Source organism: Macadamia integrifolia, chromosome 4, assembly GCF_013358625.1.
Source record: "Macadamia integrifolia cultivar HAES 741 chromosome 4, SCU_Mint_v3, whole genome shotgun sequence".
NCBI lineage: Eukaryota > Viridiplantae > Streptophyta > Magnoliopsida > Proteales > Proteaceae > Macadamia > Macadamia integrifolia.
In genome coordinates this window covers 29175084-29192629 of record NC_056560.1, presented here as the reverse complement: position 1 = coordinate 29192629, position 17546 = coordinate 29175084, and the positions used below count along the sequence as shown (strand labels likewise).

Genomic DNA, 17546 nt, shown 5'->3' with positions numbered 1-17546 from the left:
TCATCTCATACGAGATCGAACATGGTCTTAGCCATGAAGCTTTGCGATTCGGCATAGCCATGGCTGAGCGCAACAAAGGAACGACGTCATGCAACAATGCGCGGGGATGCGCAGCATAACAATTAAACCTAGCTCTGATACCAATGTTAAAAAGAAAAGTAAACAGGTATCGGGGAATACCTCAGTATTATTTTTTTCACAACGGAATGGATTGTGTTGCACCACGCATTGATCCACACGAATAGCGACAAACGAAAGGTTACGATGATCTCGTTAGGCAATATTCCACCCTCTAAATCCAAGGATTGTAATGGAGATCCTTGGAGACACACACCCTCAATTGGGACAGATAGAAGAGAATAGGGAGAAAGAGATTAGGTCAAAACCCTAATTGGCTTGTAACGAAAACCCTCTTATTTATAGAGAATTGGCTAGATAGGGTTCCCAATCCTAGTGGGTTTATGATTACCCCAAGTGGGTGACCCATGAAGGAATCGGGTCAGAACCGTCCGACCCATATTAATTAACATTTGCCTCCCTACATTGATCTCCTAGTCATAACTCAAATCCAGCCACAAGGAAGTATGGAACACCAAATAAAACTTTAAAAAAGCACTATCAAGTTTATTAAACTCGAAATCGCGATCCAGATCAGGATTGGGTCCATTTGATTCCGCTTTCAATTCAGCAAGAATCGGCTGGAATCTAAATCGGGCTCAGCTGATTTAACCCATCATCCAATTCCGATTCTTGAAACCTTGAGCTATTTTGGACATCAATTTCTGAACTTAGATATCTTAGTTTCAAGCAATATAATACATTGGATTGGGGAGCTTAAAGCAACGTTCAGCCATGGCTTTTCCCAACAGATCACTCCATTGATCCCCTGAGCTTCCATGGATTCTGTAACCTTGAGCTTCTATCTCCATTCTTTTCCCAGGTTTGTAAACAATTGCTGGTGTGCCAGAATCAGAAGGCCCCCTATTTCATTGCCACCCAATAATAAGATCATCATTGATATCATCATCAAGCCTTGTTTGTAAAAAAACTAGTTTAAACTTAATGCTATGTTTGGTAGACAAGAAAAGAAAAGATTTAAGGTTCCCACATGATAGAACACAAACAAACCTTAGGAAGAGCTTCTCCCAGCTGCTATATCCAGCATATAGCATATTTTTCTCAGTGGCATTTCTTTGATATTCGCTCCTTCCAGTTAAGAGGAACACTGTAAATCCCAATTCTTTGAGGCTGTTATAAAGCTTCAAACTTGCCGGTAAAGATGGTGCTTCTGCCAAATCCACCCATTCATCAAAAGTAGATTCATTGAAGCCTTGAGCCCTATAATCCAAGAGAAATGATCTAAATATTATAATAGGACAAATCAATAAACAAATCATAATATAATTATAATTTTTTTTTAGAGGGATCTATGCATTGCTCATTTATATTGACATTTTACATGTAAAGTCAATAGTAGAAGAAGAAATGATAAATTTATTGAGAAAAGAAAAAAAATGTTCACATACTTAATGAGGAGAGATTGTGAGAGGAAAATACAAAGAGCAGTGAATCTTCACATACGTGAACGTCCTTGATTCATGGATATGACATCTATTAAATGAGAGAGAAAATAGATGCCATATCCATGGACCAGGGATGTTCAAGTACATTCACGTACATGAAGATTCACCGAACTCGAAAATACATATTGATAGTGTGTGATTGTGATTGAACAAAGGTTAAATCCACCAACAATTAATATTTGTGATTGTACCATACCACACTTAAATCCAATAAACAATGTGTAACAGTAAAGACCTTTGATGTAGGTAACAGCTAGATGTAACAGCAATTATACAATAATTACAGTTAGGTCATAGACAATATGTACCAATAACTATAATATGGTCCAAAATAGGAGTCTAATGTCCTAAGTGGAGTTGCCACTATAGCTACCTTGGGTTTTCGTGAAAATCAGGGCCAAATGCACCTCCATCCTCTCCTTTCGCCATCCATCCCTAGTCGGGAAGGAAAGAAAGGACGTAAAGAGTAGATTATCAAGGGATTGTTGATCCTCCCACATCTTATTTTGGAATCAATCACGAACATGATTTAAAGAATCGGAATCGATTGCTGCTTCGTGCCAGTTAGAATTGGAATCTGCTGATGAGGATCCAAATTCAACCTAATTCACTCCACCAATTCGCACCAAGAATTCTAGGGTTCAAGTGATTCGGTTCCCAATTGCACTACCTTGAAGGTTAGACAGAATTCTCTTAAATATATATATATATATATATATTAAATCAATAAAATAGAAAAGAATCAATATTGCATACCTCTTGTAGTTAGATCTACAATATTTTTGATTAAATAATTGAGAAAAAAAAATAAAAAATCAAAGATCTACGACAATCTTTGCTTCCTTTTCATGATTCATTTTTCAAGATTTTGATCGATTCCGATAGATTCTCAATCGATCCCATATCCAATTTCAAATTATCAAGGCTTGATTATTAGCTAGAGACATAATAAGAAAGAAAACAACACACTTTGTTTTCTTGGCCTGGAGTGGCTAGCTATAAAGTTGAAAGGAAGATCCCTAAATTTGACATATGATGATGATATTAATAATAAAGGGGAAGAGATAGCTAGCTGCTTGGCCAAGTGGTCCCTCCACCAGCATGGGGGCCAATGAGAGTGCACACAGGGATATCAACATGGATGGAAAAAGAAGATAGAAAAGGAAGAGGAAGATGAGTAAGGCTCAAAAAGAAAATCCATGAAACCATACTCCACAAACATGAGTTTTCCATCTAAATTTGACAAATGAATATGTCCTATTCAAATAGGCAAAAGTTATTCTTTCACATATAAGAATTCTTTCTCAATGGGTGACATGAGCTCATAATTGGAGTTTTATGTCATCAATAACTTCTACCCCTATTTATGGATTGGAGAACACTTCTCCCTCTTAATCTAATCAGATGAGACCTATGGCAATGGAGAAGCTAGGGATACCATGGTGAAGGAAAACTCCTTAAAGAAAATTACGTACTAGACCCTCCCCTGGGCTATGGCTAATTGCAAGGCACCCGAGGTTTGAATAATCACACTCGCATCTTTAAAAGTTGACAGTGTTAGTCAACTATTAGTTATGAATTGTAAAAATTCATTCTACTTTTATTACATCTTCAACCTAAACATCACAAATCAAAGGACCATTTTACCCTTATGCTATGTTATGTTGCATATGGGAACCGTGGGGCACCCGCTGCAACTCACCTTTGACCTCTCCAGTACAAGAATGCTACGGGATTATCGTTGCAAGAATAAGAGGTTTGGTTTGTTTCAAAATTAAATTGGTTTAGTTTAAATTCTTTAAAGATTAGGTTAGAAAACCCTAAGCCCTTATCCTCTCTCTCTCTCTCTGATAAAACCCTAACCGTAGCTCCCACTTTCTCTTCTTCCACTTCCATGGCCACATTTTAGTAGCCCACCTTCTCCTGAGGAAACCCTAACCACGATCACCTTAGCAACCATCTCAACCTACCCTCCATCTTTCCTAATTCCTCTCCAATTAGAGAACCTACAAACCTCTAACCCTAGAAAAACCATTTCTTCTTCTTCTCATTGATATACCATATACTCGTTGACCATTCAATGGTCGAGAGGTTGCACCTTGACCTCATTAGCACGAGCACGAACCAACCTCTTCGACCAACAATAAGGGCTCTCGACCTCACGACCTACCTGAACATGAGGTCCCCATACCCATAACCGACTTAAGCCTTAACCAACATGGCTAACCAAGGTCAAGTGGTTATTTGACCCTCAAACCCACCATGGTTAAGTAAGTTGTTACAAAACCTTACTATGGTCAGGTTAGTTGTCATAGGTTGAGTTAACCGCTATAGGCCTGGCTAGCTTAGCCACGATAAAAGACAATCTCTCCAATAGGACAAGGATCCGTAGGAGCATGCCAAAGACCCTCAACCAATGAGGAGGGCTCGAGTCTCCTATATAAGGAATACTAAGCTAGGTTTACAGGTAAGACTCTCAATCGACTAAATACTCTATGTAAGAAATAAGAATATTGGGACTTGACTTTGGCATCGGAGCCTCCTCCCGGAGCTCTCTATGGGCCAGTTTATGATCTGTGTTGTGCAGTTTATAACCTCTTAGTCACAGGACGAGTTTGAACATCTAAACCCTTTCACGGGATGACCTCGAGGCTCTAAACCTTTAATCACGGTACGAGCTCGAGCATCCGAGCCCTCACTCACAAGACGTACTCAAGCATCTAAACCCTTAGTCACGGGACGGGCTCGAACATCTAAACACTTAGTCACGGGGCGAGCTCGAACATCTAAACCCTTAGTCACGGGGCAAGCTCGAGGCTCTAAACCTTTAATCATGGTACGAGCTCAAGCATCTGAGCCCTTAATCACGGGACGTAATCACAGTACGAGCTCGAGCAACTGAGCCCTTACTCATAGGGCGTACTCGAGCATCTAAACTTTAATCATGGTAAGAGCTTGAGCATCTGAGCCCTTACTCACGGGACGTACTTGAGCATCTAAACCTTTAATCACGGTACGAGCGGTATGAGCTCGTGCATCTAAACCCTTACTCACGGGATGTACTCGAGAATCTAAACCTTTAATCACGGTATGACCTTGAGCATCTAAGCTCTTATTCACGGGACGTACTCGAGAATCTAAACCTTTTATTCACGGTACTAGCTCGAGCATATGAGCCCTTACGGGACGTACTCAAGTATCCAAACCCTTAATCACGGTATGAGCTCGAACATTTGAGCCCTTAATCACGAGACGTACTTGAGTATCTAAACCTTTAGTCACGACACAAGCTCAAAGGCTTAGACCGTAACAAGGGGCTAAATTTGCACCACAACAAAAAGAAAAAAACAGACATTTTTCCAAAAAGGGGTACTAAGGCACCCATCATTCAATCAACACAAAAGAGCACAAGCGAAAGTCATATACAGAAAAAATAACCATAAAGGGGAGATCAATATACGATGAATGGATACTAGCTTCCAAAAATAAAGAAAGAAAAAGAGTAAAACAGCCAACATGATTAGCCTTCAAGAGGTGGAGGAACGACATCCCTTGAGGGAACATCTTATAGAGGAATAGCTTCCAGGGCATATGGATTAGCAGGAACGGCTTTGGAAGTGTGAGGACCAGCAATAATGGCTTTACGAGCGTGAGGACCAACAATAGTAGCTTCAAGGACTTGAGGAACAACAGGAGTGGCTTCTGGGATGTGAGGACCAACAGGAGGAGGGGCAAGAGTCGAGGCAGGCACGGAAGTAACAGTGGCAGCTTTCTCTGCGATCAACAACCTTGTCACCCCCAATGGGCTAACCTATATCTTGTTGAATAACTTGCCACTTAGTTTGCTCGGTGGTGCCTGATGAACTATGAGGTACCTTAACCTTTAGGTGCCTCGTTTTCTCCCATTCATGTGAGAAAACGCTAAGGTCGAGTCCATGGCTTCTTCGCTCTGCCGCCTCGCGAACAATCAGCATGCCTTGCAAATATAGGTGAATGCCAACCATGGCCTTTTCTCGACCAAACTCTTCTGAAGCCTTATATATCACCACAACACCCTTCTCACCCTCATTCAACTAAGCCTTTAACTTGGCCAATTGTTGCTTTTCATTGTCCCAAGCAAACTTCAAAAGTATAATTTGCTTCTTCAGGGTGTCGATGTCATTAGTTGCCTGATGAAGATCAATCTCACGCTTCTTCAGTCTCTCCTCTACAAACAATGCCCTCACTGTAACCTCAAGCGACCCTGCTTGAATTTGCTCGTTGCAACTTTGTAAACCTCTAAACTCGGCATCCGACGACCAACCAACTGCTCGACCTTTTCTTTCTCCTTCATAACAGCGTCCAGTTTTTATTTCAACTTCACTACGTGCACGTAACTCTCATTTGCTTTTCTCTTACAATCCTCAATCAACTGATGATGCTCACCTATCCTGCTGAGGAGTTCACCAAACAATGCTTGGCCCATAAATTAAGTAGGCACAGGGGTTAAAACATAAGAAGAGGGGGCATTAAGACCATAGAGCTCACCTTTGCCAAATGCATGAGACCTTGACCAAGGAGATATGGAAACTCCTTCCCCTTGTACGTTGCCTTGTCCTTTGGTAGCGGTCCTTCAAGGATGACGGTCTGCGCATACGCAGGGTCATCATGGATAGACTGCCCATAAGTGAGTCCATACCAAAGTTCCTCACAGGAGACAGCCGATGCCTTGTCATTGTTGAAATAGTCTATTGGCATTAACTTTAATGAGTGTACAATGGTGCTCTTATATAGAGATTACAGTTATTGAGTTATAGACAAACTCTATGATCACATGTGGGAGATTCAGACTCTAATAGTAATAAGGTAGGACTCTGTTAACATATGTGAGTAATGGACATCAAGTCTATTATCACATGTGAGAGTCTTCTTCCAACTCTGCTGTCTCATGAGGTAGTCTTGGACTGCAAGTAGTCTCTAGAGTTTGTGCTCACTGAAAATGCCTACAATGTAGGAGAGATTGTTGAGTGCGAGTATAACTCTAGAGGTTGAGTTCGAGTGGGATGCTAACTGTCCTGATACACCCCCTCAAGGTGGGGATTTGAATGGTCGAATCCTTAGCTTGTCCCGTAGAAAGGAGAACCATGTAGAGCTGAGAGCTTTGGTAAGGATATCGGCTATCTGGTTATGTGTTGAAATGAACTGCACTTAAAGGTCCTTGGAGGCGACTTTATCACGAACGAAGTGGAAGTCAATTTCAACATACTTGGTATGAGCATGAAAGACCAAATTGATCGAAAGGTAAGTGGCCCTAATGTTGTCACACCAAAGAATGGGTACAATGGGAACAGGAATCCCTAATTCCTTAAAGAGAGAGCGAAGCCAAATGAGTTCAGCACATGCATCAGCCACTGCTTTGTACTCAAACTCGGTGGAGGAGCGTGCAACTGTCTTCTGCTTCTTAGAGGCCCAGGAGATCATATTAGGACCCATATAGATGGCATAGGCTCCTGTGGATTTGCAATCCGCACTGTCACCATCCTAGTCAGCATCGAAGAATGCTTGTAATTTGAGGGAACTAGATCTGGAGATGAACAATCCATGATCCTTGGTACCTTGGAGATAGCGTAGAATCCGTTTGACTAGTGTCCAATGGTCTTCGGAGGGGCATGCATGAACTGGCAGGCACGGTTCACTGAATAAGCCACATCAGGCCTGGTGAGGGTGATGTATTGGAGAGCACCGACAATGGAGCGATACTTGGTGGGATCTAAAAGGACACCCCTTGTGGAAGATGCTGCAAAGGTGGTGGCCATGGGAGTAGTGACGGGCTTACAGCCAGTCATGCCAGCCCTCTAGAGGAGATCAGTGATGTACTGGTGTTGAGAGAGGAGGACACCATCAGACTGATATAGGGCTTCAATACCAAGGAAAAAGCTGAGACGACCAAGATCCTTGATAGAGAATTCTGAAGCAAGCTGAAGAAGGAGAGTCTGAACATGAGTTGGTTGGTTCCCTATAACCAAGATGTCATCAACGTAGACAAGGACATATGTGACAACAGAGCCCTGTATGTAGATAAATAGTGATGTGTCGGTTTGGGATGACTGATAACCAGAGCAAGTGAGAAACTCAATTAACCTGTGAAACCAAGCCCTAGGAGCCTGTTTGAGCCCATAGAGGGACTTGTGGAGGCGACAGACATGATTAGGGCGCATGGCATCTTCAAAACTCTGGGGTTGAGCCATGTAGACTTCCTCAGATAGAACACCATGCAAGAATGCATTCTGAACATCAAGCTAACAAACAACCCAGCCGTTAGATATGGCTAAGGAGAGGACCGTCTGTATGGTAGTAGGTTTGATGACAAGGCTAAAGGTCTCATGATAGTCAAGACCAGGTTGTTGATGAAATCCTTTAGCAACTAAACGGGCCTTATATCGCTCAAGGGAGCCATCTGCCTTCCATTTGATGTGGTACACCCACTTGCAGCCAACCAGATTCATAGTTTCCCTATAAGGCACAAGAGACCAAGTACCATTACGTAATAAAGCATGAAATTCATCAGACATAGCAGAATGCCAATGAGGAACCTTAGGGGCCTGGGAGAAGCATGTAGGTTCAGTTGCGTCAGGTGAGGTGGTGGTAGAGAAGGTCAGGGGGTCAGCATAGAGATCGTGTAGGATTCTAGCGCGACGTGGTGGGGTGGTAGAGGAGTCAGGTTTAGGGCCGGTTAGGGTTAGATGAGGTGAGAAAGGTGGGGATATGGAAGAGGGTGGTTCAGCTAGGGGCGGTTCTGGGGTGGCAGGGAGAGGGATGGGTGGGTTTGGGAGGGTAGGCGAAGGGCTAGGGTGAGGTTGAGGGGTAGGTATGTTAGGTGCAATGCCCCACAGGGGAGGGGTAGTAGGAGGGGGTTGGGTTGAGGAGGATGGTGGTGCAGTATGAAATGGGAAAGTAGATTCATCAAATCTGACATGGCAAGATATGTAGATACGACGGATGATGAGATCCATACAGTGATAACCATGATGGAAAGGGCTATATCCTAAGAAAGCACATGAGGCAGAACGGGGTTCAACCTTGTGATGATTGTAAGGACAGAGCCATGGATAACAAAGGCATCCAAAGATTTTTAGAAAAGCGTAGTCCAGAGAATTGCCTGTAACTAACTGATGGGGGGATTTGTTACCTATGACAGAGGAGGGCATGTGATTGATGAGAAAGACCGTGGTTTCAAAGGCATAATCCCAATAAGCCTGGGGAACAGCTGCATGGGATAATAGGGTAATCCCAATTTCAGCAATGTGCCTGTTACGATGTTCAACTGTTCCCTGTTGCTCATGAGTATGAGGGCAAGATAACCTATGTTGGATGCCCAACTTGGCAAAGTAAGATGGGAGAGTAAGGAATTCTCCTCCCAATCAGTTTGAATGGCCTTGATGGAGCGAGAGAACTGACGTTCCACCAAGGCCTAAAAAGTACGAAAGGCAGAGTAAACATCAGACTTCAACTTTGAAGCAGTAAACCAAATATATTTAGTATGGTCATCAACAAATATAACAAAATAACGATTCCCATTTGAAGAAACTGTGGGGTGGGGGCTCCATACATCACTAAAAACCAAATCCAAAGGAGAGGAACTACGAGTACTAGTTCACATAGTGGCAATCTACTAGCTTTGCCCATTAGGCAAGCAGAACACGAAGCACACGTTCATGAGGGTGCCCTAAATGATGATGCCAGCGACTGAAAGATGAGGCAGAGGCTAGATTGGCATAAGGGGACGCTGGAACAGAATAGAGACCATGCTTACTGTGTCCAGTGAAGAGGGTTTGATTGATCTTCAGATCCTTCACTGAGAAAAAAGAAGAGTGAAACTCAAAGTAAACATTATTGTCACGGCAAAACTGTTGAACAGATAACAAAGAACAAATGAGAGTGGGAACATGTAAAATATTAGAAAGAGAAAAGGAACGAGAGGGAGAAGAGATGGAAACAGTGTCTATGTGAGATATAGGAAAGCCCTTACCATTACCAACCACAAGTTGGTTATTACCTGTGTATGGATCATAGGTGGAGAATTGGGTTAAGTCAGGGGTGGAATGGTGGGTGGCTCCAGTATCAGGGATCCAAAAGGTGGTGAACGATTGTGGAGATGTGGGGTGATGGGGTGGAAGTGCGATGGTAGGGGGTTGAGGGGTAGGGAAGGGTGTAGTATGATAGGCATTGGGTTGAGGTGGTGGCTGATTATAGGGATGGGGAGGGGTAGGTAGAATGGCAGCTCTAGTAGGTCCCTGTGGGAGGTAGTAGCAAGTGTTTGTCTAATGATTAGTGCGTCCACAGATTGTGCATGGATTGTAAGTGAATGCATTAGAGCGACCAAATCCACTAGCACAGCCAAGACCACGGCCTCGGGAGGAGCTTGTACCACAATCACCAGTGAAAGGAGGGCCATGACCTTGGTGAATGACATGGGCTGATGCATCAATGGCAGGATCAACAATGGGAAGGAGTGAGTGGAGAAGGTTCTCATAACTCATAAAGAGATCATGCATGTCGGTGTAGGAGATGAGCTCCTTTTGTGCCATCATAATGGAGGCAAGGGCTTGATATTCAGTGTTTAGGGCCCGGAAGATGTGGATGTTAAAGTCTTCCGATGGGAGCGGCTTCCCTGCAGCTGCTAGCTCATCGAAGAGATGCTTGGCTCGATCGAGAAACTGAGTAATGGTCTCATCTGGTTTGTGAACCAGATTTTGAAGGGAGACGTTGAGAGACAGAATCCTGGTTGTAGACGGAGAACTGAATGCAACATGGAGTGCATCCCAGATCTCTTTGCTAGTGGTCCGTCCAACTACTAATGAAAAGGCCTCTTCAGAGAGAGAGGCGATGAGAAGGCTCATAATAAAAGCATCTTGTTCACGCCATGCCTTGGCTTTGATAAGGTCTTGAGGGCAACGATTGTCACCGGTGACATAGTCGAAGAAGCATTGGCCAGTGAGATAGGGTACGACCTGTGTGCACCAATAAATATAGTTCTTAGATGTGAGCTTTAGAGATATCATATGATGAGCACCAGATAGAGATGTGTGAGGTGGGGATGGTTCGGCCATGGTAGAAGAGGGAAGAGGAAAACGTGGGGATGAGGAAGGTGCTTGGTGGAGCTTTATGTGGTCGTGATACTATGTTGAAATAGTCTATTGGCATTAACTTTAATGAGTGTACAATGGTGCTCTTATATAGAAATTACAGTTATTTAGTTATAGACAAACTCTATGATCACATGTGGGAGACTCAAACTCTAATAGTAATAGAGTAGGACTCTGTTAACATATGTGAGTAATGGACAAAAAGTCTATTATCATATGTGAGAGTCCTATTCCAACTCTATTGTCTCATGAGGTAGACTTGGACTGCAAGTAGTCTTTAGAGTTTGTGCTCACTGAAAATGCCTACAATGTAGGAGAGGTTGTTGAGTGTGAGTATGACTCTAGAGGTTGAGTTCGAGTGGGACGCTAACTGTCCTGATAGTCATGACAACACCTCTTCTGCAAGCTGCCAGAAGCTTGGACGTTTATCACCAGAGGAGTGGCCACAACCCCATTCCCAGAATTCACTCTGGTAACCTCCAACCTTAGGGAAGGGGACAATGGCAGAGACTCCTCACGCAAGCCGCCTCGCCCTTCCCTTAATTCATCAATGACCTCCCCTTCACATCTATGTTTCCTTACGGCAACAACGGAAAGGGGAATGAGATCGTCAGACATCTCCTTAAGCTCTAGTTGAGGAACACCGCCTTCAACCACATAGGGGGAGCATCATGCCCAGGACGGTTACCTTGCTCCGCAATAGGGAGGTCACCTCCCCCACTACCAGCGCCCTGCTCTTGAGAAACTTCCTCCTCAAGGGCCAAGTCCATGATGTTGATCATGTAATTCCTATCCATTGGAGCTTCCAGGAAAAGGAAGAAACATCAACATTATTCAAACCAAAAAAGTGGAAGAGGATAAAAAGGGAAGTAGAAGGGGTGAAAGACGAAGCACTTTAACTAACTGGGTCATTGGACAATTGGGTCAAAAGGACCACTCGAACACAATGAGTCAGCAACGTCATGATCTCCTCCTCCTCGTCTCGAAGGCTAGGTTTCTTATTCTCTCTGCCCATGTTCAGTAACCACCATATGGTCGGCATGTCATAAGGTTGGGAAGGACGAGCAAAGAAGAAACCATCCTTCCACTGTGGGATTGAGGTCGGTAGGCCATCAACGATTTGGTGATCCTTACTACGGCAGCGAAAATAGAACCACCTGGGGAAGTTGTTGTGAGCGGAAAGGCAATAGATGCTAACAAATAGGCGAAGGGTGGGTTCTTTCTTTAGATCTCTCAACCAAATATAGAAACGTAAGAGACTCTTCCAAGAGTTTGGGACCAGCTGAGAGGGCACAAGTCCATAATGCCTTAAAACTTGACAGACAAAAGGGGCAAAGGGAAAACGCAGGCTGTTGGTGAGGGAAGATTCATATATACTTATCTCCCCTCCTCATGGAAGATTACCCCTCTCCAACGCCTGAGGAACTCGAAGGTCCACAAAGGCTAGAATGTGGTAAATCCAACAAAACTTCTCTAAATCGGCTGGGGAAATCCTAGAGGCTACTTCACCCACAGATAAGCTGATAGTGGGATCGCGAATCCCAAAAGAAAATTGGCTTGCCCTTTCGACGAAGTAGTGGGTTTCTTTGTCGGAGGACAGCAAGAGCCACTAACCACTCTGACAGGACCATACGGGATCCCAACAACAGACTCAAAAGAACCCGCAAACGACTTGGGCATCCTTGACTCCATGGACTAAGGTAAAGGAGAAAGCACAACCCAATAATGAATGGCAAGAGTAGCTTACTGTGTCTCAGAAATTGAAGATTGGATGAGAAGTACCAAAAGCGTAGTAGAAATTGAAGATCGGAGACGAAGCCAGGAACCCAAAGTGATCCAGAGAAGAATAAACAAGGGAAAGGAACAAACAAAGGAAGCTTATATATACTCCTCAATTGATGCCTCGATTGAAAGGAATGCGACGTTTGATTGATGGAAGTGCGTGAAAAACACACATGGGCTTACATGCCACCTATTAGATGGGACACCGATCTATGCCATGATCATTCACACCAGTGAAAGATGGACACGTCTACCTCTCTCTCTCTCCCCATTTATGGCCAGACGGTAGTAGCAGTCAAATCACCACCATTAAAAGAGGGAGAGAAGATAAGAAAAGGGATATACTAAAATGGAGATGAAACTCGAAGGAGTATTGAAAAACCAAACACCTAACATACCCGAATACGTGAAGGCCAGAGCTCATGCCCAGACACGAGTGGTACTCCCCAGCCTCCTTTGCTAGGAGCTCGAAGGAGTGGGGGGCATATGATACACCATATACTTGTCAACCAATCACGGGAGGGGCCGAAGTATGTGCCCAGACACGAGTGATGCTCCCCCAACCTCCTATGCTAGAAGTTCAAGGGAGTGGGGGCATATGATATACCATATACTCGTTGACTAGTCAATGGTCAAAAGGTCCCACCTCGACCTCATTAGCACAAGCATAAGCCAACCTCTTCAACCAACAATAAGGGCTCTCAACCTCACAACCTACCGAAACATGAGGTCCCACACCCATAACCAACTTAAGCCTTAATCAACATGGCTAACCAAGGTCAAGCGGTTATTTGACCCTCAGACCCACCATGGTTAAGTAAGCCATTACAAGACCTTAACGTGGTCAGGTTAGCCGTTATGACAGCTAACCCAGGTTGAGTTAACCATTATAGGCTTGGCCAGCTCAGCCACAACAAAGGAGAATCTCTCCAATAGGACAAGGATTCGTGGGAGCGTGCCAGAGACCATCAACCAATGAGGAGGGCTCGAGTCACCTATATAAGGAATACTAAGCAAGGTTTATAGGTAAGACTCTCAATCTACTGAATACTATACGTAAGAATGAGAATATCGTGACCTGACTTTGGCATCGGAGCCTCCTCCCGGAGCTCCCTCCAGGCCAATTTTTGATATGTGTTGTGCAAGTTCACGTCATCCGGAATCGTGCAACAACACCCATCATCTTCCCAACCTCCGTGGCCACCATCACCAAGTTCTTCAACTATGGCCATTACTTGCAACCCTCCCTTCTTCTCTAGTTGGAGCTTATAGCACCTCTTCCATCCACAACCAAGTTCTGGAATGGGACCCAAGACAGGGTTTGATTCGCAAGTACTATTGCACCTTTCTCAGGTCATTGGGACTCGTCATGCTAGTACGTTTCTTGCTCATATATTGCCAGAGTGGGGATATTATTGTTCGGAAGTCACCAAAGGGGAGTCGTTGTTACACACAGGTCAACAGAGAGGAGAAGTTCAGAACAGGGAAGATGATAAAATTGTAACAACCAAAGGGTATTTTGGTCATTTACGAATGTAGTGCATATTGATATCATCACTTAACGATACCAAACTAACGTCATTCACTAATCACTAGGCCTACTTGAATGTGGATCTCTTAATTGAATTGTGATGGTTATTTGATTCGGAGACTAACAAATAACAATGTTGGATAAGCATCTCTTATTTATTTTTGTTTTCCACTCTCAGTTTGTTTAGTTTTGGCTATTCAAGAAACGTGTTGGCACCAAAGGCCGAAGGAGTCTTGCAGGGCGTGCACCAAATGCTGGCAAGGATATGAGAAAATAGAAGTGTGGTTGGATGATGTTGTTCTTACCTCATAGTTGCAACAAGACAATCAAGCTGCGTGCTCTTGGGAGCTAACTAATCAATATGGATGCCACTTTTATTTTTAAAGAATCTTTATATGTCTAAGTAATTAATAGACTAGGAAATAGAGCTAGGCTTGGTAAATCTAACTATGTGGTGGAAAAGGATGTATCAAACTTTATTTTTATCAGTTTTTTTATATATAAAAACTTTATTTTTATCAGTTTTTTTATATATAAAATGAATAGTTGAAAATTCGAATTTGACTCGAATTCATATATGTTTAGCGGTGTCCATATCCGGTCAGAGGGTATCTTAATCTGAATTTGGATAGTCAATAAATTATTATCCAATTCAAACAGATAATCAACTACGATTAAAAAAAATAGTTAATTAATGATTTTAGGGGTTGTTGAAGTTTTGATAGGTTCTAGAGAATGAAGAAAAGAGCTAAGACGACTTAGAGATATAAATTGGGAGCAAATTGATCCTGGGTGAAGATTTGAATTACACAAGTCAAGAACGTAAACAAATACTCAAAAATCCAAATTCAATTCACATTCATACTCATTTAAGGGTATCCGTATTTGATTAAGGAATATCTAGATCTGATCATATCAGATGCATATTTGATCTGTTTATATATCTATTTGGGGGGGGGGGGTGTTTGTTTCCTATTAAACTAAAAAACATAAATAAATAAAGATATAAGTATAATAGCCACCTCCTTGCATCTGTCTTTCTCCTCCTACAATAGGTGATAGATATGTCAATTCATATAAGGGAGGAGAGATAGACATAAGGAAGCTCTAGAGTAGGCTAAGAAGGGGGATAAATGACCACCTCTACTCTAATGAAAAGTAAAAATTCTACCCCCAATTGATGCTTCCCCATAAGAAAAGATCCCCCTAACTTGTATTACTTAAAATACCCCTGAGGGAAGAATCGTGTAGACAAATCTGGAAGCAGGTTTACCAAAATGGCAAGGGAATATCCGGATTCCAGAGAGTAAAGATGCCCTTCAAACGTGGAGGGCACATGAAGTGCCCCATGTGCAACGGCACATCCTTCCTATCCGTAGGATTAGAATCTTAGAACAAAGAGTTGACCAATCCGAACTCGTAACCTCATTTAAGTCATAAACTAATCACAAAGTCATGGGTAACGTTTCCAGAAAAAAAAAAAAAAAAAAAAAAAAAAGTCATGGGTAACGTAACCACGAAGTCACAGAAATACATACCCGAATCCGTAAAGAGCGTAATAGGGCAAATTTGAGAGCAGAGTCTCGTCGATGTCGAAAACCCAGGCGTCCTTGCCGTCGCCGGCGAGCTTCACTGTGCTGGCAAAAGACAATGCTTTCTCCGCCACGGCTTCGGAATCCGAAAGGTAGCGATCACCAGTCATATAGTCTTTCACGAAACCCTCACACCTCTCCGGGATTGTGTCCCAGAACCCTGCGTCATTGGTCTCCACTGTGTATCTCCAGCTCTCGCACCATATTCCGTCGTCTCCACCACGGATCTTCCGGTTTCCCGGTAAGATTTGGAGTACCGATTGACCCGAAACACTGCTTGTGATGACTCCGGACAACAAGATCGAGAGCAGCAGCAATATGAGGTAGAAGAGCCTGCCGCCGGCGCATTCCATTACGGCCTGTGAATGAAACCTCCGAAGCTTACTTATCGGAGAGCTTTCAGGGTGGTTTCCTCCTTCTCGATAGATGTACAAATGAGATTGTCAAAAAGAGCACGGCCTCAAATAAACATTTCGATCGATAGAGATGAAATTAATTAAGGACCTAATTTAAGATTTAAAAAATGATATGGGTCTATACCCGTGAGAGTCATCGCCATCCACTAAAACATATAGGTTGATCTTCAATTTAAAAAAAAATAATAATAATTATTTCACTTTCATGGAGCGGACCAATCATTTCACCTCACCTTCTTACTCATCAAGGTTCAATTAAGGGGTGTACGTTGGCATTAAAATCAGCCTTAACCAATTCGATTTTGCAGTTGGTCAAAATCGATCTGAAGATCAGCCTTAACCCGTGATTGTCAAAATCTCCATAACTGTTTTAAGAAAGTTGGGATCGGATCAGCCGAATTGATTGCTTCGGAATGGAACGACATGCTGATTCTAGATCTCTAGGAGTAGTAGATTTTAGGGATTTTGGTAGGAAATGGTTGGGTTTTCAAATATTCTAGAGTTGATTCTATTGAATTCGGTGTTTCAAATTTTGATCTCCCCTCTTCTCGATAGAAATAGAAATAGAAGTGCCAATAAGAAAGGCCTAGAGTAATCGTATTTCGATTAATTCTTAGGGAGACTAGCATAACAATCCACCGCTATGATCTCCACTTAAATCGCAGATGCACAGATGGATCGAACCTGAGACTGTACACCTAATTCACACAATCCTCAGTTTTCCCTAACCATATGGGCAACCCACGGGTGGGTACAAAATATCATGCATAAGACAAGGTTCGATTCCACAACCTCCTCCCCTGGGTGCTAGCTCCACAAGCTGAAGCTACCACCACTAGGTTATCCTACAAAGGAACATTTGGATAGATAAGAATACTGTTGGGATCATGAAATTAATATAGTGGATTGCATCTCATAAGAAGAGTATATGGATGGACTGGATCTATAAGAGGTACTTAAAAAATGATTCTATTTGGACTGTAAAACAAATAGCTAATGCTTCATGGGTATGGAGAAAGATCATTACGTATAGAGGCCAAAGAAAGATCATTAAGTATAGAGGCCAAATAGAACCTTATGTCTTGCCTCTTATAGGTGATGGTAGGGACACCAGATTATGGCTGGATAATTGGCATCCACTAGGAGTTCTCTTAAATAGATTTGGGGACATATGATGTGGGGTCAGATAGACTAGCAAAGGTTGGGAAAATTATGAGGGGTGGGAGTTGGAATCTAGGACCAACTACTAATCCTTAGCTTACACAAGCTTGGGAGGCCCTTCCTTCTATGGATAGGTTACACCGTATGGATCATGATAGGGTCGTTTGGAAAGGGAATCCCAATGGGAAATTCACTACTAAATCAGCATAGGAGATCAATTGGAGTGTGGGGAATAAAGTTGAGTGGGTCAAGTGCATCTAGTTTACTGACAATATTCCAAGGCATTCTCTTACTTCTTGGAGATGCCTAATGGATGCATTGCCTACTAAGGATAACCTTGTGAAAAGAAATGTTGG

The 17546-nt window shown here is 42.9% G+C and overlaps 1 protein-coding gene across 1 annotated transcript; it reads right to left on the bottom strand.

The window, feature by feature from the left end:
• Positions 1 to 597: 597 nt before the first annotated feature.
• On the bottom strand, positions 598 to 16187 carry LOC122075987 (acid phosphatase 1-like). The gene is made up of 3 exons (XM_042641228.1): positions 15560 to 16187; positions 1129 to 1338; positions 598 to 981 (listed from the first exon to the last, which is right to left on the bottom strand). The coding sequence occupies exons 1-3, from the start codon at positions 15964 to 15966 to the stop codon at positions 804 to 806; spliced, it is 795 nt and encodes a 264-aa protein (XP_042497162.1). The 5' UTR covers positions 15967 to 16187; the 3' UTR covers positions 598 to 803.
• Between the last annotated feature and the right edge of the window lie 1359 nt (positions 16188 to 17546).

Bases quoted from the DNA above. Each gene is read 5' to 3' on its own strand.
- LOC122075987 (XM_042641228.1), bottom strand. From the start codon at position 15,966: ATGGAATGCGCCGGCGGCAGGCTCTTCTACCTCATATTGCTGCTGCTC. The intron at 1,339-15,559 runs GTATGTATTTCT...CTTGGATTATAG, and splicing joins TACGCTCTTTACGGATTCGG to GGCTCAAGGCTTCAATGAAT. The intron at 982-1,128 runs GTTTGTTTGTGT...GCAATGAAATAG, and splicing joins TGGGAGAAGCTCTTCCTAAG to GGGGCCTTCTGATTCTGGCA.